The sequence below is a fragment of the Balearica regulorum genome, chromosome 3 (assembly GCF_011004875.1).
Source record: "Balearica regulorum gibbericeps isolate bBalReg1 chromosome 3, bBalReg1.pri, whole genome shotgun sequence".
NCBI classification, from domain to species: domain Eukaryota; kingdom Metazoa; phylum Chordata; class Aves; order Gruiformes; family Gruidae; genus Balearica; species Balearica regulorum.
Genome location: NC_046186.1, coordinates 108977467 through 109000195, shown reverse-complemented (window position 1 = coordinate 109000195; position 22729 = coordinate 108977467). Strand labels below are relative to the sequence as shown.

Sequence of the window (22729 nt, the reverse complement as noted above, 5' to 3'; positions counted from 1 at the left end):
GCTGCTGCTCAAAGAAGTGTAATAAAACTGGTGCTTCTGCGTGTTTTATGTTTCCTGCAGGTTTGAAAACCACTGTGTAGCAGGTAAGTATGGTTATATTGATTTGAATGAGAACATTTGGAGTCATGGGGAACTGAAATGTTTTGGCCATATGAGGCTGGTCAAATATAGAGCCAATAAGAAAATAAATGAGTAGTCATGTCTCTTTCTGCTGGAGTGAATGTCTACCTACTTCTGAATACTAAAAAAGCTAGTTTACATGTTTTGTTTATTTTTGGCCTTGTTGTGGTCTAACCCATCCAGCAGCTAGAACAATCACACAGCCATTTGCTCATACCTCCCCCAGTGGGATGGGGGAGAGAATCAGGGGGGGGAAAAAAAAAAGTAAAACTCATGGGTTGAGATTAAGACTGTTCAATAGGAAAGAAAATGAAATAATAATGATATACAAAACGAGTGATGCACAGCATAATTTCTCACCACCAGAAGCCAATGCTCAGCTAGTTCCTGGGCTGCCCCGCCTCCCAGCCAACCCCCCAGTTATATACTGAGCATGACGTCATATGGTACGGAATATCCCTTTGGCCAGTTTTCATCAGCTGTCCTGGCTGTGTCCCCTCCCAGCTCCTTGGGTGCCCCCCACCTTCTTGTTGGCAGGACAGTATGAGACGCTGAAAAGTCCTTGACTGCTTGGCAACAACTAAAATAACGGTGTGTTATCAACATTATTCTCATCCTAAATCCAAACCACAGCATTATGCCAGCTGCTAGGAACTCTAGTCCTGCTCAAACCAGGACAGGCTTGTTTCTACCTCATGACTTTTTTTTTCTTTGAATAACAGCTTATAAACATAACTGTGTGTACTTTGCTGAAATTGTCATGCACACTGGAGATGGAAATTAGCTCAGAGGCCGTGGCAACACCCATAAAGCTGTGCTCAGCCTCAGAAGCCCACAGCTTGGTTCTTTATCAGGCTGGATACTTTTGACTGAAAGTAAGAGTATCTGCTAAGAGGTAAAGGGCTGTTAGTTCAGGGGTTCATAAAACTAGACAGGGTGTAGCCGTAGGAGAGAAATGCTTATGCAATTAACGTAAGTTCTGTTTGTGTCTTTGAGGATTATGGAAACCAACCTGTCTGATACGTTGTGGCATCCTCACCTCTCTACCAGGGTTTAATCCTAATTCCAGTGGGTGGGGTCAGTGACAGTCATCCTTGCCTTTACTTACCTGAAAAAACATCTCCATGGCTCTTACACCGACAGTATTTTTAAAACATCTATTGTCAGCATTCAAAGCTGCTTAAAATGCACAGCATTAGATGTAAAAAGCTTAATAACTCTTCATCCAGGCTACTTCATAGCAGAGAGGCAAGCCTATTAATTTCATGCTGCACCCAATCCCTCAGAGCACTCACTGGTTTAGTAGGGTTTGGAAAGGGCTCAGAGGAAAACAGGAGATTGCAAGTTGTAGTAAGAAAAGCTCCATTTACACTAAAATTGTTTGAATTCCGGCATTTAAGATACCTTTTTTTTGCCCTTGTAGCCATTCTCTGTGAAAAAAGATACAGATGGAACTTTGTCAAAACACTTTTTTAAAAACTGGGTGAGAAAGTCCTAAACAGTTTTTAACATCTTTTATTGCATGACAACATCTCTGTGCTGCAGGCAGAACCAAAGCAGATGGTTATACAGACAGAAAGTTGTCCCATCTCTCAGTATGGTGTTATCAGAAGGGACATTAAGTACTTTACTCACAACCTGACAGTGTCTGCCATTAAATTTGCTTGTATGGGACTTGTCTACATGCGCAGGTAGCTACCAGGCTAGTGAGGGTGTGGATTTACAGTATGTCAGGTAACCCACAGTAACAACCTATGGACACAGCTGTGCCCAGCAGTAAGCAGAAGACATTTATTCCTCAACGTAAACAAGGTCACAGCATGCACACAGGCAGTTTCCATGGAGCAGCTAACATGCTGTAAATCCCCACCCACTCTTGCCTCACTCTTAACTTGTGTGTGTAGTCATACCCCAAGCAAAGGTGAATAAATACACCCATGAGCTGAGCAGAAAAAAATCTCATCCCACAAACCCCATTTGGTGTAACACAACGGACAGCAGGTTTAAGAGAGCTAGGTGATCCATAGCTCACAGAATGTTACTTTTTTTTCCTCGCTGAAATACTTTTTATGTTGTAACTACTTTCCTGGTTCATGAGTTTATTTTTTTTTCAGTTAGCAGTAGCTGTTACCAAAGTTCATTTGTTTCTCTTTGCACTTTAATTTACAGCCCTTGTACTAGTCATTTTATTGCTTCAACCTCTGAGTGAGAGAACTTTTACAACTTGTGATTACTGAACTCAGAGAAAAAAGAAAGCTTTTTGACCCTCAGTGGAGTAATTATAGAGCCCATTGCTTCTTGGGAGGGGCATTCAATGTTTAACAAACCATGACAACTCTAATTTAACCGTGTGGAGCCTGGACCATTGGATGGGAATGAAAAAAAAAAATTCCACACTCTTTCTAGCTCACATTTTAACTTGTCTGGCTTTAGTCTCCAAAGGGTCATCCTTGAAGTTCTGCCTTCCCACTTGATGGTGTTCCTTTCTTAGCAGTATGAGGGGATTGGAGCCAAACTATTTGCATATGAAAATAATTTTCCCTTATTTCAGAAATTATAGCTACATTACTCTTGATTAATCCTTTCACACGGTGAGTTTTCTGAATGCTATGCCATGAAAATAAGGCTCCTGACAATAGACAAATTGTCCTGTCTTAATTACTACTATTATTTTATATTATAGGGGCCGTGGTCACGGACAAAGGTTCAATTGTGTTCAACAGTGTAAAAACAGAGAATAAATAGATACTCTGTGTTTGAAAGAGTTTGTCATCTGAATTATGTGACCAGTAAACTGAGAGGTAAATCTAAACTTTGGAAGGTTTAGATGAGAAAAGATTTGTTGAAATTTACACATTTTGCCCAATTATAGAATCATAAGCCAGCTAGCTAAGAGTTTGAAGGCTCTCACCTATTCTTCATCCACTTAGCTATTATTTTAAAAAATATTGAACTCACCTTCAGGAGAAAATTTAGGATGTTATTTTGAAAGCAGCATAGTTTTTGTACTTTTGATCTCCCTAGATAAAAAGATAGATATGTTTCCTGCATAGTAAGTTGCCTCAGTCTTTCCTGGTTTTGTGTACTAATGTGTGCATATATATTACATCAATGAGACTATGCATTTGTGTTATTCATTAGATGTGAATTGAATATTTTCGGATAATATGATTTCATAAAAATGCTCTTTTAAGTAAAACTCTTGAAGTTTTATTAGTTGTGAAGATTTTTGAAGTCTAGGATTTGCTAGTTGTTTCCAAAAGAGGAGAAAAATACAAGCTGAAGAGTTCGCATTTTTCGATGCGACTGTAGGCAATCCAGTCCCTCTGCGCACGCGCAGTACACCAGCAGCGCTCAGGGCATGGCTGACACACACCTGCTCCTTGCTCCTGCACCTGTGTCTCGGGAAGCCTGGTGCTCTTGGCAGCTGAAACAAATGGCTCCGGGGTCATGGTGGTATAGAGGAGTCTGGCTTATTAGTCCTCTTTGCACAATGTAGTATGAAGAAACAGCATGGGCACAGCTGGGTAACAAATAACTGTGGTTATTAAATACTCGTCAGTGCAAAATACAATCTCCAGTGGCTTTAAAAAGTAAGAATATTTGGGGTGACGTCAGAAGGTGAAAAAAACCACTTAAAGGAGTATTGTACAGTTGATCTCCTTTCTCTTTAACGTAAATATGCACTCAGAGTTTTGAGTTACTGATGTTGAGAGATACATCATTCATCACTTGCCATTTTGTGACATGATGGTGAAGACCTAATGTAGTCTATCATCTCATCTATTTATTTTGACAAAGTAACTGGAAACTCTTCAGATAAGACTACTTCATTTCATTTACAGCCAGCACAGAAGTGCCAGTCCTTAAAAATGAATCGTAAAGGTTTCCACTGTCTGCTTTGAATTAGTTAAGTTACTACAGGATATTTCAGTCTATTTACAGTAGAAATGAACAGCAAGTTCAAACTTCTGTCCCCAGTACTTTATGTAGATTTGCTGCTGGAGAGTACTTGGCTGCTTTGAAGTATGCAGAAGCAGCGTGTTTAAACACGCACTGTGCTGGCAGCCTTGACATTCTTTCACCATTTGCTGTATTAGGCTAGTCAGTACACTTCTTTTTCACTGCATAATTTCCAAATCATTTTTTTCTTCTAGTTCCTGAATTTCTCAGTACCTGAGCATAACTACAGCTCTTCTTGGACTTACGTATTAGAAAACCCTGGTGTATTCTTAGAAGTTCTTTTCAAGTAAACAAAGCTGAAAACAATTTTCCTGTCCATTCATTCATCAATGGCACACACTTCAGTGGCACTGGACCATATGTAGTTCTGTTTGTGCTGTAACATTTGTCAAAAACAAGGATTTAGCTGTAAGGTGCCTTTCCAGTATCCTTACTTGCTATCTCAAGTAGCAAACAGGTAAGCCATATTCAGTCTGTTTTGCTTAGTCCTAGCCCAGGCACCGTGATGCCTTAACAATTTGTTTCACAGAACTCATCTAAATCCTTACTCTCTCTTCCCACGTAAAAAAACAGGTTTCTGGTGGTAGATGTAGGTTCAGGTGGTTTATCTGTTCCTTTTTATTTTACTGAAACTTGTGTGACTTGCTACACCCTTTATTCTGAAAGAATTAACTGCATGTCCAGAGTTTGCTTTTTGGAGGAATTCTTCAGTTTCGTTACAGTCTTTAGGAATTGAGCACTCAGCCTGCATGCATTTCATCTAGAACATATTTGATTGAGAGAATGGGTTCCCCCAACAAGGTCAGGAGTTGTATCTGCAGCAAAAAGAGACTTTTTTTTTTTTTTAATTTCACACTCAGCAGTAAGTAGGAAAAGCTTCTAATTGAAAAATACATATTTTATTATGAACAATGATCTGTATTTAAAAGAACCAATGGTTCTTCTTCATGACTTTGTTTGAAAAGAAATACAAGTGTTCTTTCTATGGTACTTTATCTTTCTTAAACAACAACAACAAAGTTCACTGGAAAGGCATTTCTTTTCCTGCCTCACAAATATTAAAAAAGTATGTATATCTTAAATATAATTTATTAAAATATTAGCCCTGTGGCTTTCTTCAGTGATTCTTCTTAATCTATCTGTAAACAACTCAATCACTGAAAAAATTTAAGTCCTTTTTTTGTTGTTGTTTAAAGGAAGCAAACTGCTCTGCAGCTGCTTTTTTGGACCAGCTATTGGGTACCTATGTAATTATATACTTCATATAATTGAGTTCCAGTGCATTTATGGATTCCGCCCCCCCCCCCCCCCCAAAGTAAGACTTTGTAAGAATCCCAGGTCTTTCAAACCCAGGTCTTATTCATATGTTTTATACATACATATATAAAAATCAGTTCAAACTGTGATTGATGAAGAGTAGCTGAATTGATTTAACATCCACCTATAAGAAGGACTAGGAATTCAGTGCAACATGAATCCAGTGTGCTAGCCTAGACTAATGCCACTTCCTCTCAGTTTAAATTCCTTGTGGTGAAACAGTGCCCCCTGATGTCCAGCGAGCTACCTGGAAATCAAAAAACTACATTCTTCCAGATATTCTTGAATGAATTGTTCAACCTTCTAAAAACTGCAGTTAATAACATGCAAAGTTGAGAAGCAGTTAAGTTCACTATATCATGCAGAGGATTTAGAGTCAGGTAAAGTTCTGTTTCCTTATCGTCACTGTGTTCAGGCGTCGACCTTTCCATGTTGATGTTTTTCCATGTTTCCAAGTTGAATCCTTGCGTCATCCCCATCTCAACAATCCTACCTCAGGTTGCAGAGTCCTGCAAGGAAAGAAAGGTAAAGCTATAGACTTTCTCACGCCTTTTTCCCACAATTTCGGTTTCTCAGAGTCTGAGCCAAGGTTATGCAGCTGGTCTGTATCAGAGCAGAGCCCTGGGTCCTGGGAGGTAGGGGACAATACAGTAGGGGTTAGAGAGTCACAATACCTGTTGAGTAAATTGATTTTAACAGATCTTTGAGAGTAAAATGAAAAAAAAAAAAAATCTTTGAATATTTCCTTGCAGACCAGCTCAAAAAAATATTTTAGAAAGAGGAGAGCTACAGAAAAACAAACATACAAACCCTGGAAAGCCGTGCGTGTATAAAGATCTACGTTGTAAGCCACTTCTTATTGATAAGCCAAGGAATACAAATGTGAAGACGTAAAGAATAAGAATGCATGCACTTCAAAATTATCATTGCACTTTTATGTTTTGCAGTAGGGGAAAAAAATGATGGAAGCTTGTTTCGTAGTCTGAACAGTTTAGATGGTTATACGGAAGTTTCTGTAACTTATCCTTTCTTTGTTTTTCACAGTTCTCAAATGAATGGTAATTAATTGAAGAGTGCTTTGAGTTCCTCAGATGAAAAATAGTATGCACAAATAAAGAACAATTTAATGCAGGGTAACTCAACCTCAACACATAGGTATAAGAAGAGAGAACCTCAAAGAAACAGTCTTTAGCTGAACTCATGTATTTGGTATTATCTCCGCCCCGCTGCCAAGTTTCCTGATTTCAGCCTATTCCATACAGAGATGTTAGTTCATACATTTACTGCTTGGTATGTTTTCTCTCTCTCTCTGGAGTATGTGAGCAGAAACTTGATACGGCCTTTTCCCTGAATATGCTCACTAACTTGGAGCACCTAAATAAAGATATCCAGCAAATTATTAGTAAAAGATGAGGAAGGAGTAAAAAGGCCTCTCATTACCATAACAAATGGTAAGCTGAGAGAGCTGGGTCTGTGTAGCCTAGAGAAGAGAAGGCTGAGAGGGGATCTCATCAATGCTTATAAATATCTAAAGGGTGGATGTCTACAGGATGGGGCCAGACTCTTCTCTATGGTGCCCAGCGACAGGACAAAGAGCAATGGGCACAAACTGGAACCCAGGAAGTTCCATCTGAACATGAGGAAAAACTTCACTGTGAGGGTGACCGAGCCCTGGAACAGGCTGCCCAGAGAGGTTGTGGAGTCTCCTTCTCTGGAGATGCTCAAAACCCCCCTGGACGCCATCCTGTGCTGTAGGTGATCCTGCTTTAGCAGTGGGGTTGGACTAGATAATCTCCAGAGGTCCCTGCCAACCCCTGCTGTTCTGTGAATCCGCAAAATGAGACCAGTTACACTTTAATTGGCCTGTACAGGGGGAAACAATGAAATTGGATGTATTTCTTGCCATCTTCCTAGAATATATCTTTAGCTCTTACAACAAAAGACAACAATAAGATTTCACACTGGATCTTACTAGCAAAGGGGTTTTTTCATTCTTATTACTAGATTTCAATAGACTGCCTTAGAATAATTATGTAATACTATATGCATTAATTGCTTCTGTGGAAAAGTAACAGCAGGGTACATTGCACCTGTATTTTTTATGATCTTTAAAGTTAGGTATGCCTTCTCCCTCATGCGCTATGTCTCCTGGGGACATGTTTAAGGAAGCTTCTACCATGATGTTGGGCAGCTGAGAGATTAAGCTTGAGAACAGCTTATGGCAGAAGAGCAAGCGACGGCCACAACCGCAGGGCTGCCGGAGGGACGCCGGGCCGCGGGCAGCCGCCTTGCCCAGCGCCGCCCTCCGCCCGGCGCCCAAGCCGCGACAGCGCACCCGCTCACACCGAACGCTCCCCCGGGACGCGAGGGTGAAGCGGCACCGTGGAAAAGAAACGTGTCCCGGTGCCGACACACCCAGGGTGACCGGCCACGCCGGTTTCGGGGCTCACCTTGCGTGGGAAAGCGATGACGTGAGACGCCCCCAGGCCGTGCGGCCCAACCCTCTGCAGGCACCGGCCGGGTACCTGACGAGGGTCGCGTCATCGCACGGAGCTACGACATTAGCTTAAGAGTTTTCTAGACCCATGCAGTCAGCGTGAGCACGCTTTTCCGGCTGCTCTCGGTGACTGTGAAGGACGTACACTGCAGCAGGGTGAAACCCGCTCCCTCCTGCCTTCCCCGGCACCGGCTGCCCGCCCGCCTAGCAACAGCCGCGCCCTTCCCTGACTGGCTGGCTCCGTGCGAGCCTGGCAGCCTAGCGCCCCCAGGCGGCAGGAGGCGGGTAAAGGAGGTAAGAGTGCAGAGGGGACTGACTGCCTCGCGCGCGCCGATTGGCTGCGAGAGGCGCCATCTCGGGGTGCGCGGCGGCGGGGCGATGGCGTGAGGGGAAGGCTGCTGAGGGAGCGGGGCCGGATCGGGCGAGGGGTTGTCCCGGGCTCCGAGGTTACTTGCTGGGAACCAGAATGGTGTAATCACATCCACACGTGAGGGGCTTCTTTGTTGTGTATGTAGCAGCTAACATAAGATGGAGAGCTAGGTAGGCTGCTGTGAGCCGGCCTCAGACAGCCCTATGCTCTGTGGAGGGACCTGCTGAAGAAGTAAATGCGTTTGCTCCTGTCTAAAAATACCTTTCCTCACACTCCATTTGGTATCTTCTTGATTTTTGCAGTTACGAACATCTCAGGTTTGTTCCCTTGATTATACCTTCAGGGTATGTCCTACTTGAGGGCTAACTTTCATTCCCAGTGGCTATAACCAAATGTTACAAAAATTAAGAATTCAAGACTTTAATGTTATATGGCTTAATTATGGTTCTGTTGCATTAATTCCATTAATGTTCTTTTAAAAATACACAATCACGAATTGGCGGTGAGGAACGCCAGAGATTTTTTGGTAGATCTAATTGTTGAGCAATGAGGATCTGACAAACGGCAACTTTTTCTGCAAAGGTTTTTTTTCTGTTTTTCAAAACTTTGGAAAAAGATTGAAGGCTCTTTCCACTGAAAAAGAGCTTTATCAAATTAGAACTAAATTAATCTATGTAGTTGGCTTAGATAATTAGTCTTGATACAATTAGTTTTTTATCACCTGACATACAAGCTCTACTGAAATGCTTCATTTGAACAAAAGAAATATAGAGAAGCACTGCTCAAATGGACTATTTATGTAGTTAATTTATTCTTCTTTCTTAACAGGAACCTTTGCTTACCAAAATGAGACACAATCTGGTGTGTCAGACACCTCCCACTGTCACTGTTCATGTAAAATCAAGTGCATCCAGATCACATCAGCAAAAAAACCTTATTAGACTAAAGCGGCCTACTTTTAAAGACCATGAAGAAAATTGTGAAAAAAAGGTTCCTAGTCATAAATATAAATGTCCAAAGGGACCATGTCTAGTTATTCAGCGTCAGGAAATGACAGCTTTCTTTAAATTATTTGGTAGGTTAATAGTGACAGGTATCAATGTATTGACTGAACCGTAGAAAATTATTAAGCAATATGTTTTCTAAACTCAGTAATTTTTGGAGTGCTTTCTATTTAGGTATTAATGGCCATGTCTTTGTCTAAATGTATTTTGTTGTAGTATTTTAGTGTATAAATATTTAATGCTTAATTTACAAATACAGGAAGGGCTACCGAACTGCTGAAAAGTATCTTTTTAATTTACAAATGAAACCAAGGTGGTATGATACTTCCTTTTACAATAATTTCTCTTTCCTTTCCATTTTATGTTCCATCAAATACATGTAAAACAATGTATGTCTTGTTTTACACAAGGCTTAAAAGAGGCTGGACCCCCAGTCTTAGAAACATGTTATTTATTGTGGGAATAAACATTTAGGGGGAGAAGTGGAATGGGAAGAAAATCTGGAGGAGTTGTAGCATTTCTTTTGCATTTGTGTCTCTTTCGTATGAAATTTTGTATTTATTTAATTTAGTGAAGAGATTAAGTAATAGTGGAAGATTACACTTGTTTTTTATTTGAACCTTGAATACAAAGTATTCTGCCAGAGAGAGTTTGTGGTAGTCCTATTATAGTACATGTTTGTAGACAGTCATGCACTGACCACAAATAATCAAGCAAGTATTGCCTTATGAAGGTTGTCAGGTAATCAAGGTGCAGAGATCTCAACAGTCTATAGTTCATCAGAAGTAACTGTATGCTATTAGATGGAACCACTTAACCCAGGAAGAAGTTACATAAATAGAAAAAACACTGGTGGTTTTTCACCTTCACTTGCTATTACTGAGAATGAATGAAATGCAGTCACTAGATTTTCCACCTTGCCTTTCTAGTAGTTTGTCTTCTTTCGTTGCTTAAGTTTCTCTATACCTAATCTCTTCCTCCCCTCAGTTTCTCTGTTCTCCACTAGTGGGTCTAGCTTCTTTCCTTTTATTTGGTTTAATGAAAGGACCATCTGGTATTTATTTACAAATACCTTCTAACAAAAACAATTCTGGCATTTGAAATGCTACAACTTTTGTTGCAGATGATGATCTAATCCAAGACTTCCTTTGGATGGACTGTTGCTGTAAAATTGCAGACAAGGTAAGTGTATTTCCTTCTTAGTTAATAGAACACATATTGAGTGAAAAATCTGCCCTTAATCACTTGATACGGTAGTGCAAATACAGACCACAATTTTTTTTCAAATGTGTTCATATGGAAGCTTCAAGAAACTCAATTTATGCTTTCCTCATTGATAAAAATTATCAAAATATCTTCGTGCAAGATAAATGTGCAAAACATTTTAGGAAATTATATACTCAAATAATATATTGATCCTTCATTTTACATTTTAAAACAGTATCTCTTGGCAATGACTTTCGTTTATTTCAAGAGGGCTAACTTCACAATAAATGACCATACCAGAATCAATTTCTTTGTCGCTCTGTAAGTACTTTTAAATTATCTAGTTTTATTAGCATAAACTTTGCATTATTTTATTCCTTTGTTTATGCCACTGATAATTACAATATATGATGCCTCTTTAACGAGTCTGTAGTTGTTTGGCTTCTATATGAAGTACAGAAACATAATCCACATACTATATATATTTAGCGCAAATTCAACATTCTTCCTCTGACGGCCACCTGTGTGGAACAAGCTTGAGCAGCAGTGAGAGGACGTTTGCATTGGCGTTGTGATACATAGCGTTGCATTCTGCCCACCAAACTGTAAATCTGTTAACCTTTTGAAGCATTTCAAGAAACATATGCAGGACAATACATAGCAACATATATGTAGCTCACACTTCCTGTTATAAGACCTTATTTTTTATCTTTGCCAGCCTTTAAGGCATTTGTACTGAAATGTACATGATATGCACCTCGGGAGTAACTTTTTATTACAGTTTCTGTCAACATGATTTAAGTCAACTGTAAAAACATTGCTAGAGAATTTTGGAGAACTTTTTTGAACAGTTCTAAAATGTCTATGCTTTGAAACAGAGGTGCAATCAGGAATCTGTCTTTACCAAGCCTATATGATGTCTCTGTATTTGGCTATACCTTACAGAGTGATTCAGCATTTTCTTTCATCATGTTACGGTGCTCATGTAATTTTTTTCTGTAATAGCGCTTCTCAGCTGCTCTGATTTGCACACTGGTGCGGGGAGAAAGATGGCTGTTTCTTCTCCTGTAAATGGTATTCTGGGTAGCATCCACCCAGCAGGGAGGAAGAAGCTGTCTGACTCCACATCAAAGGGAGAAAAGCCAGGCCAGAAGAGCGGGAGGATTAGAAAGGGACAAAGGGGCTGGTGAGACTGGGACTAGAGGGTATATTGGGGTTAGGAGCAAGTCAGAAAATTGCAGGGGGAGACTTAAAAGTCGTAATTTTTTCAGGTATGATTTACAGGAGTTTAGTTATCAGGTGGATCCAGAGGAAGTAAATATTTTTTCCTGTTGTCTAAGATGACCCAGAAACAGAAGTAGCACATAGTGAAGGAAGGGAGAAATATGGACATAAACCCCATCATTTAAAGTTTTCATTTATACCTGAAGGTAGACCTGTATTTAGTTGTTTGCTGCTAATTTAGTGTGAGCAACATAATTTCCCAAAAATAGCTAAAATCCGTAACATAGAAAATACAAAGTTTATAATTTTGTAAGATAGTTTTAAGCTTTACTTAAAGAATCAGTCAGAAACTTTTTGTTTTACTGTCAGGATATCTTGCCAGTTTGGAGAAGGCTGTCGGGATACGTTAGTTCTTGCGTATATACTCACTTAGGAGATGTTAGGGTAAAGCAATTTTTATAACAGCTTAAGTTTTTATTTACCCAAAGGATACACACGGAACTTGCTGATTAAGAAAATACTATACTGTTGGGAGAAGGCTGTATTTTGTTAGCAGTTTTTCTCACGGTATTAGGAAAAATAACTACTTTTAATATTAAGTCTTTTAATGTTAGAAATCATATTAATACAGTGATTTAAGATTGAATAACATTCACAAACACAAACATATATATGTTTGAAGGTATCTGGCAAATACAGTTGAAGAAGATGATGAAGAATCGAAGTACGACATTTTCCCATGGGCTTTGGGAAAAGCCTGGAGAAAGCTCTTCCCTGATTTCTTAAAGTTAAGAGATCACCTCTGGACTAGAATTGGCTACAGGGCTATTGTAAGCAGACGCTGCTGTGAAGAGGTAGGGAGGGTTTTCATATGGTAGATGTGGAAACTACAACAAATAATACCAGCTAACAATCTACCTCTATACAAATAATTTCTTACCTAAAGTGCATAGACAAGCCATGGGAAAGAAAAGATGCAGCTAAAATGTAATGGTCCATTTATCCCCCATGATTTTTTTTTTCTTCTGCATTTAAAATACATTCTTTGAAAGGTACATTCTTTTAAGGTAAATTAGAATATTTTACATTGTACTACTGTTAAAAGGGAAGTTTTTATTGACTAGAATCTTTCTGCTTAATGCAAATTTTTTTATTTGAAATTTACCATCAGTTTAAATTCATTCACTTCAGAAATAATTTTGTGTGTGTTTATAAATTGTTAAGTTTGTACACAAGCAAAACCTTCAAATAAAAATTCCAGCACCTCAGGTGAAATTTGAAGCCCTTCAAAATAATAAAACTTCAATTGACTTTTTAAGGTAAGGGTTTTTCACTTCATTAAAAAAAAAAACTCAGAAGGACGTACTTTTAACATTCTCTACTATTAATGCAGTGTTAGAATCTACATTTTTCAAACATCTTAGGAGGGGAAAAAGGTATTCTTCACCTCTCAGGTGGAATGTATCTTCCTGGAAAAGTCCTGTCACTTTCTAAGAACATAATGTTTACTACAGCTGGTGGAAAAGAAAATCTCACTTACTCTAGAATCCCATCTTTGGCAACAGGATTGGATGCTGATGGGAAAAGCAGGAAGAACAAGGGAGTGCAGAATGCTTTTCCCAGCATACCCTCCCAGCTTCCAACAGTCATCAGTTCAGTGACGTTGTGAACCAGAAGATCCATCTAGTTTATGTTTAGTAGTTAGCAAAAGACATCATCAAAGCATAAACTATTTGTGATGATTCACATGAATATACAAGGCTGTAAATTGTTTCCACATCGTACCTAAGGTGGCAAACCTTCCAGTGAGACAGAAGCAGATAGATAACAGATGATACCCATTTCAGCTCTGTAGTGTTAGTTCTCTACCATATGTGAATTGGATCCCTTGTTTTCAGCTGTATGTCTTCCTGTTAATTGTTATGGTTTCTGATGTAACAGCTGTTCCCATAGGTGATGGCTATTGCTCCAACACATTATGTATGGCAGCGAGAACGTTCTAAGTACCACTGTGGAGCTGTGAGAAAGTACAACAATGATGATGATGTACAGCTGCCCCGAGGACCTAGTGCTACTCCTACAGACTGCTTGCTTTGTGGTAAGAAGGGAAGATTTGTACGACTAGGATTATCATCTTCTTCCTCCTCATCTGTGGGCACTTTGGAGATGATGGAACCACATCCATCTCAGAATTTGAAGGACACCTTTCCAACTGAAAAAATGCTTGTTGACTCTCCTATTTATTATGCCCAAGGTATGGTTTAATATTGCAAATCATTTTCAATTAGTTTAGGCAGCTGAGGCCATATGTACCTTTCAGACGACTGTAGGGACTACTGTGTCCTTGGTACAAGATGACACAATCTCTCTGTGTGAGCAGACATCCCTATTACAAATGCAGTTGCCTTGGCAGAACTGTGCTTTTACTGCCATAGTTTCATTTCACATCTTGTCTCTTGACTTCCTGGAATTGCTTTATATTCTGAGTATCTTCAAGTTACCTTCACGTACTATGGTACATTTTGGGTTGTGTTCCAGTCTATTTAGGAATTTATTACTATTCTTGCATTATAAATTACATTGAGAATCTTATTTTAAACACTTCTGATTGGCTAGAAGAAACAGTAAAAATACCAGTGTGTGTCACGTGAGTTAAAGTGCTCTTGCTGAGAGCACTGTTTTTAGAGGGCAGGCTGCTCAGTTGCTGTCATCAGTTTGGATATACATTAAATCACAATTCACATTTTCCTTTAAGTGCATCTCAGTCGCTGACAGAATTTATACAAGATTTATTTTTAAGATTGGCATATATGTCAAAAACAGTGCAAGAGTTTATTGTGAAAATGGCTTTATGTAATTGCACGTTAATCTACTCAAAGGAGTGTCCTGAGCCTTTGTATGAGAAGCCTCTGTAACATACAGCAGTTATGGGGCAAACAGTCATTGTTTAATTTGAGTGGAACACACCTGAGACTTCCTGGGAGAGTTGTACAAGGCCTCAGATCTGCAAAGATACTTTCATGTACTTAGCCACTGCAGAGTTCTTATATACTCTTTAAAAAATACAGCTATAAAGAACTGTAACCCTGTATTAAACTTGCATATGTTCTCACCCATATCTGCATTTTTCACTAGTATAGAAGGATTGTGCTTTTGACAGCTTCAGTACAATTGTATTCCCAAGGGATCCCTCAACTTTGAAAAATTTGGTGTTTGAATCTTCCTTGACATACAGAAGTCAGGTGGCTACAACACAGAAGCACAGCTTTATCAAGAGAACAAATTCAATAAATTTCAGTTTCTTTTACCGTTGTGCTTTCAGAACATTGTTCTTAACAAAACTGATAGCCACCAGTTGGTAGCAGTGAAGTCAGAAGCTGCTTCACTTGCATTTCAAAGGGCAGACTTTCAGCCATTATTTTCTTACTAAATTTTGTTTTTCTCCTTATTTCTGGTAGACTGTCAGAGCCTATCCTGCAAAAGGAGACAAGGTAGCACCTTGAACCAAGACAAATCCATGGATTGGTTTACAAGCAATGAAGAATGAAATACACCCAATGAGACCGAAACAGATACTATGCTCTGCGGAAGAATCTGTGCTGCATCATACCACCACCCCTGAAGATTGTTAAAACTTTTCCCTTTAAATAGTAGGTGGGATTTCAAACTTTATATGCAGTAGCAATCAAAGCAGTCATTACTGAAAAGTCACACAACTTGCAAAATGTAGCAGTTACTGTGTAACATTTTATTTTCTTCTGATACAATACTCAAATTAGCAGCTAACATCTCAGCAGCATCAAGAAAGCAGTGGTTGAAACTTTCTCAGCTTGGTAAGGAATGCTAATTAAAAAACAGAACAAGTTACTACTTCAGTATTTCAATATACAATGATTAGTTTATTATTAAAAGTTTTGTGATTTCATGATATAGCAACATGTCAAATGCTAGTACAAAAAATATTATTTTCAAAAATAAAATACCCCTAAACATTTAAGATAAAAAACACTTCCCAAGTGTCTCACCTGAATGAGCATCCTGCCAGTAAGATGGTCTAGCAACGTAAGGCACCGAGTAGTATGTTTCAGTGTCATCGGAAAGTGATTCTGTGAGAAGTAAGTTTTTTTTAATTCTTTTAAAAAAGTTTAACAGACACATGCAGACTAGAGTTGCCAACGCACATGGATTATTTTTCCTTGATGTATTTTAATTTTCTTTTTGCTTCTGCTAAAGTGCTCTGTTGTCACCTATCAGTACCTTCAGAGCTCTTTGCTTTACTATGGATTTTGCAAATCTCTACTAGCATGAGGCATCTTTTTTTGGATTAGCCAGAACAGCAGGATTATGAAACAGAGCACACTGGTAATGTGTCTTCTGTGGAATTCTTAAGCCCATCAGGTCCTGTTGCTGCTTTAGAGGACCAAGTATAGAGGACTGAATTTTATTAAAAATAAAAGTTTGAAAACAGTAGAAGGGCAGTCATTCTTTATTTGCAGATTAAAAACCTAGACTAAAAAAGAAAATAAATTGCAATAAGATATTTAAATAACAATATCTTTTTTTCAAACCTGACAAGGTCTAGGCTGCCTAGAAGCTTGTCTGTTCTTCACAACAATCTCAGCTGACCTAAGAAAAAAATACTGCCTCTTCCTACAAACTTTGCCTTCGTTATATCCTTGGATTATCAAATTGCAGTAACAGGGTATTTCATCAGCAATAATGTTCTTACCATTGTATTCACTTTCTTTAAGAACTAGTTGATCCTGAAAGTGGATTTCTCCATATTCCTTTTGAGGTGGTTCTTCAATATTTTCTTGACTTTCCACCATTTTGTTTGATTTGCAATTCTTGATTTTAGCAGGGAGTACCAACCAATTTCTATGAGTCACCTCAGTGATCCTTTCACACAAAAGAGGGAACTTGCAGGTCCGTATTCTGTCTAAAAGGTCAATAACCTGTGTGATGCTTTTGAAGAAATGCAAAGGATAAAGTAGTATTTTGAAAACTCGAATCACACACTGTTAGTCTTAGTTCTCCTGCCTTTGTTACATGAGGTTACACGAGTCCTTCAACTGGAGGGTGAAGGAGCTAGCAACCTGACTACTGAGTGGGAAAACAGTACAGTTAATTTGAGGATGTCATTAAGTGAAAACTTCACTGACCATAAAGAGACTGTTCCCAAAGTAAAGGCCAAGGGATTTGGCCAAGTATAATTTATACTGAGTGCAACTCCCTGAAAAAAGTTACATGGGGAAAAAAAAAAAATTGTTATTAAACATTTCATTAATGCTGGATGTATATTTTAAAAGATGTTTGTTTTTTTCAGGTGATGCCTGAATAAATGTGTAACTGCCAGAAGTACTTACTTTGCTAAATACACAGCGCACACACCACCCTGTTTCAGACTTGGGTGTACAACAGGCAGAGCAGACTGAGGGTTAAGCATGTCCAGAACTACCTGCAAGAGAAACATACAGATATGTTAATATTTACTGGGAAAACATTTTTTTTTTTTCATAACAACACTGGTTGAAAAAAAAAAGTTTATCTGTTGAAAATGAATGCATACAACAGCAATATGTAATCACAAACCAGTTTAATTACTCAAAACCTTAGAGAAACCTGAGGTGCATACATTTACAAAACAAAGTCCTTGCTACTTCCAAATGAATTTCTATTAAAACAGCAAGTAGTGTTTCATGAACACAGTAGTCCTGTGTTAATGTTAAATGTCCTGCTAATGAAATTCTGTAATGCTGACATTAATAAAAACTTTTGGCAGACTACATTTACTAGCACCTTTGGATATCTAGTTTTCAAATGTAAAAAAAAAAAAGTTTCAAGTGCGTCTTTATCATGAAAATATCACAGTCTACAGTCTACAGTCTCAATGTTTAACTTGCTGTTTGCTTCAAGATTTAGAAAACTTCTGCCTTTGGCAATCTTCTGCTAGAAAACTATTCAAACTGTAAACCAGCGGGATATGCAATACCCGATCCTTCCTGCAGAGTGTTAAAGTTTTAAAAAATAGTATTTTTATGCTGGATATTTTATTTCTTTGCTCAAACTGTTTAACACAATTGTGGTTTGTTTAAAGCGTTAATGTAAGCAGTCTGTCTGCTTTACATGGAGGAGTGGCTAACATCTTGCTGTTTTCTTCAGCATGCCTCCCTTTAAAAAATACGTATATAAAAAACAGGACAGGAGAGCAAGCAAGAGCATTCCTTACTCTAACTTAGGCCTTAGTTACATTGTGCATTCTATGTAGCTGATGACAAAAGTGTTTACATATTTATATTTTCAACAAGCTTATGTATTTTTCTTAAATGTAATGTTTGAAATATAAGCCTTAGATACACAAATATCCATTTCTCCAAAATACAAGAAAGTAAGTTTGTCTTTGCTTACAAGACAGCAGTGATTCATTGTAGTATTTCTGTACTACAGCCATATCACTCTTTCATTTGGGAAGCCATAACTGAAATCTTGAAAATACTTGTGATCGGACAAAAAAAAAAAAACAAACCCCAAAAAATCACAATCTTTCATTGATGAGGATCTGATCGTTTTTTCTCATGTTAAACTAGATATAGGAATCCCATTGTGAGCACGAGCACTAGAAGTTTTAATTTATGCAGAAAAGATAAATGTCACATGGGGCAATTTTTTGGACTTACTGCATCAAATGTTACAGATTTCATATCTGCAGCAGCTGTTGAAATGTCTTTAAGAATGAAATCCACGTTATCTGGCCACTCTTCCATATGTCCTATTTCCCATGCAGTACGCCAGTGCCTGTAATTCTTCTTGGCTAAATTATGATGATCATCTCTGATTTCATAACTTATAACACGTCCTTTGGGCCCAACTGAAAACAAAAGACATAAGACTTACTACTTTTCGCCCATGTAATAGAGAATTTAGAAAAAAAGTAGCATAGTAAATAACAGAAGTACACCTTTAAATCTCAACTTAACTTTAAGAAATAATTGCATATGAAACAATCAATTACAATTTATTTTTTCTTTACATTTAAAACAAATAGATGCAGATAAAGTGCTCAGTTAGTTCTTTCACAGACTGAAATCCATCAATCCACAGATGAAATAAAGCACAGTTGCAGTAGTACAAACTATTCCTAAGATGTCCTCCCAAAGTCACTCCTGCAACAAAAGACGACTTGAGCATCTGTGGCCCCATCAATCTGCAGTTCTTCTGTACAGCGACCAGAGGTACCAACTGATAAAGCTGCAACACAGGTCACTACTCACATGCTATTAAGCTGACAGACAGTGACTGCTTCTGTTCTTAATGAGATTTAAAACTGCTGGCTTTGAATTTTTTTTCCACAGTCCTCGTTTTTACAAAGGCTTGCTCTTTTCCATGCATTGTTCTTTCTCCACCTGTCCCTTCTTAGGGTTAGGAAACTGCTAAGAAAACCCCCACATCTGCTCACTGATCTCAGTCCCATAGACAAGTTTTCAAATGTGCTCTTTGATTTACACTGGCTTGTGGTGTTCTCCTGTTATTGTTTGTTACCTGTAATAAATTATTTTACTACTTGTTTTAAATATAAATTTACTATCCTGAAATTTACCATACGAGTCCAGTACACAATGTTCTTCATAAAGGAAGCGTTAGGAGGAAATCCAGGCACAGACAGCAGGGTGTGCATCGCTCTATTATTCTATCCTTGTATTACTCTAATTCCTCAAACCTATCGCACCATGAGCTTCTCTTTCTCCTTGCTACTTTTTAATGGGCAAAGACAGCTTTCGGCAATCAGCAGCTCAGCGGGTGAGGTTGTGTGACTTTTTAAGCCATTTTAGGTTGGAGTCACCAGGCTCCTTTCCTCAGCTATGTTATCCCACTGTCAACCCGTTCAGAAAACTGAATAAAAGAGGGGATGGGTTTCCCAGCAGTTGCTCCCTAATCTGGCTCACCCCAGATCAGAGGCCAAAGCCAACACGTAAGGAAGAAGGGTTTCAGCACTGTTGCCTTTGCTCACTTTAAACTGTTGTAGAATCGCAGCACCAACTCCTTATTACTCAAGATTATCAGTTTGGAACTATTGGAAGAATAAAATTCTTCATATTGGGGTCAGTCTTCTTTCTTGCTCTGCTCGTTCAAAAAATTTCCTACAATTTGAAACTGACTTCTGGAAAAATAAGGACAACTTGTTAAAATAGCTAGGCAAAACTCTTCATTATTCTGAAGCGGCATTATGTCAAGTTTGCAGACATCATATTTTTCAGTTCTCAAAGATCTTAAAGTCATGGCAAATGCCACAGTCTTAACTTTGTCCTGTTGCATGTCAGTAGTGTCTGGGAAAGACTGAAGGAAGAACAGAAAACAAAACATAAACGAGAAAGAGAGGAAATTAATGCAATCTGTTAAATCAATGAGAATTTTGGAAATTAAAAACTTCCATGGACCTTGATAATGTGTCCACTAGATTTAAATTCCAGCATTTACCTGCATAGCAGCTATTTTTCTTGTTGGGTATCACTGTATTAAATGGTGGCAAAATTAGCCACCATTAGGAAAGAGCAACTTGACTCTATTTCTGGGTCAGCACCAAATTGTGTTAAGCTGTGACTAACACTGTCTGTATTTGCTGCTGATTTAAGCTCAATAAATTTGAAAACAGCAATGCAATCTCATACCTCTTCCCCCTCTCCTCAAGACAGAGCTGAAGTGGCACACAAGGACTGCTTTCTTCCCATGGACAGGGTTAACAGTCTGGTGATGCCAAGGATTTTGCTGACCTGGCACAGTTACAGCTAGATTAAAGTGATCAGAAGTTACCTATTGGACACGACCGAAAAAGGAGAGCAATAATCCGTCAGTGTGTTTGAAATGGCCACAGTGGACTGAATACCCAAGGCAGAAAATAATTTGCTGTATTTAAGAAAAGCTAACTTTTGCCTTAGCAAACATCGGGTATTCAATCTCTTTCTTTGGATTTAGGCTCTGCACATAGGGGAAGATGGGAAAAGCTACTTTTCCTCTCTCCAAACGCATCTCCGGAAACAGAAGCACTGACTTTTCATCTTCTGTTTTGTAACCTTATAGTTCCCATGGCAGCAATGGTCGCCATCCCATGCTATCTTCAAAATCCCATCATGGAACAACAAAGAAACCTAGTTTAGTGCAGAAAGGTGATAGGCAGGAACCAAGGAATAGCAGTAGGAGGCAGAAAGAGGGAGGGGGAACAGAGGTGCAACTGCTGACCTCAAAACCTGGGCCCAATGTATACCAAGAGCACCTGCATGACGTTGGGACAGCATTTAACAGCTGATCATTAAAATAAGCGTTTTCAACTAAATTAGTACGCCAGATGGACATTACTGCAGCTAAAACAAAGGACTAAGGAGAAGGATCTCTGGAGGGGATCCTCCAGATTCCCTTTGCTGTTGCTTACATGCCCTCACCAATCTTAAGCTCCTGATGGATCTGAGCACTCTAGTTACCCTCAAAAGTCCTTGATATTGCAGAGAAGAGCAGTATTCTGCAGTGGCAGAAATACGTTTAAAAAAATAAAAAAATTGAAACCCAAATTCAAATGGTGTTTTATTTTTCAGGTGTGCGCAAAAGCAGTTACAGTAAACAATTGTGTGGTTTTTGTTTGGGTTCAGTTTTTTATTTTCTTTCCTGAAGGAAGCTGTTCTACCAGGACCCCATAAATGAAATTACTCTGAAATGTGATCTGCTAACGGGATATGGGATGAAGTCAAAGAGCGAGGTTTCACCCTCACTCTCACTGCTCTATGCTTTAGAGCGCTGAGACCTAGATCAAACCAGGTGAACTATAACATGAAAAAATAGCAGTGTGTGTACCATTTTCACTGGTACCCAGCAATCTGATTCACGTGGTCCGTCAAGACGAGGAAAAGGAAACCGAGAAAGGCAAGAGATTGGAGAAAGAGTCTAGTACAGTTAAGCCAAAGCCAACAATAACGATGGCCGAAACTCATCTTTCTGCAGGGCCTTCAGTAACCCTTTGTACTATGGCCCTTGAAATACAGCCAAAACAGTTTGCGGTCCCTGCACTGGCTCCCGCACAGATTTCATTTCCCTTTAAGTCAATAAACTATATACGAACACGTGAACTGCAACAAATTTTTTAACAACCAACCATAAGTATTTGGTCAAAAGAAAGGCAAAGTGTGATAACGGAATTAGTTGTGCTGCTTCTATATTTTCTAAAACCAGGTTCTCACCTGCTCTTGACAGAAACAAGCTCATAGCACCAGACCCGCTGCCAGTTTCCAAAACGGTGTCTCCCGGGTGGATATCCAACATCATTAAGATAGCACTTACATCCTGCGAGTGATAAGAATACGGCACATTACTACTCTTAGAAACTAAAGATGAGATTCTGCCAGTGACCTCCCAGCCACCGGCCTACCCGGTGAGCAGTCGGTACCTTGGGGTAGGCGATGGTGGGCCCCCGCGGCATCAGCAGCACGTACTCCTCCAGCGAGGGCCGCCTCAGCAGCAGCCGCGCCCCGGCCGACGTGCGCAGCACCTGCCCGGGCAGCTGCCCGATGATGTCCCGGTGGGGCAGGAGGCCGCCGGGGCTGGTCAGCACCGATCCCGTCACCAGCCGACACATCAGTTTCAGCGTCGTGTTGTGCTTCCTCCGGACCTCCGCCAGCGCCAGCTCCCCAGCGCGGAACGGGGCGGGACGTGCTCCCGCCGCCTCAACCTGCGCCTGAAGGGGGGCGGCCGCCGCCACCTCCTCCTCCTCCTTCCTCTCCTCAGGGGGAACCTGAGGGGCCGCCGCGCACCGCCCCACCGCCGCCGCTTCTTCCGGCGGCAGCAGCCGCCTCACCCGCTCCAGCGGCGACAACGACGTCTCCCACGCCCGCCTCCGAGGCCTCCCGCCGGGGGCCGCCCCATCGCCGGAGGAGAGGGCGGAGGACGCCGCCCGCCGCAGCTCGCGCCAGGCCCGCATGAGAAGCAAGGCGGGAAGAAACGTTCAACGGTCGCCCCCGCGCGCCTGCCCCGCGCGTCCCGATGACG

At 39.8% G+C, this 22729-nt stretch overlaps 2 protein-coding genes across 2 annotated transcripts; one reads left to right on the top strand and one right to left on the bottom strand.

The window, feature by feature from the left end:
• The first annotated feature begins 9113 nt into the window (after window positions 1–9113).
• SPDYA (speedy/RINGO cell cycle regulator family member A) lies at window positions 9114–18243 on the top strand. The gene is made up of 6 exons (XM_010298233.2): window positions 9114–9342; window positions 10395–10453; window positions 10713–10798; window positions 12384–12555; window positions 13655–13955; window positions 15160–18243. The coding sequence occupies exons 1-6, from the start codon at window positions 9114–9116 to the stop codon at window positions 15246–15248; spliced, it is 936 nt and encodes a 311-aa protein (XP_010296535.1). The 3' UTR covers window positions 15249–18243.
• TRMT61B (tRNA methyltransferase 61B) lies at window positions 15419–22718 on the bottom strand. The gene is made up of 7 exons (XM_075749447.1): window positions 22131–22718; window positions 21925–22027; window positions 18379–18569; window positions 17068–17159; window positions 16431–16666; window positions 15727–15807; window positions 15419–15544 (listed from the first exon to the last, which is right to left on the bottom strand). The coding sequence occupies exons 1-7, from the start codon at window positions 22659–22661 to the stop codon at window positions 15501–15503; spliced, it is 1278 nt and encodes a 425-aa protein (XP_075605562.1). The 5' UTR covers window positions 22662–22718; the 3' UTR covers window positions 15419–15500.
• Window positions 22719–22729: the final 11 nt, after the last annotated feature.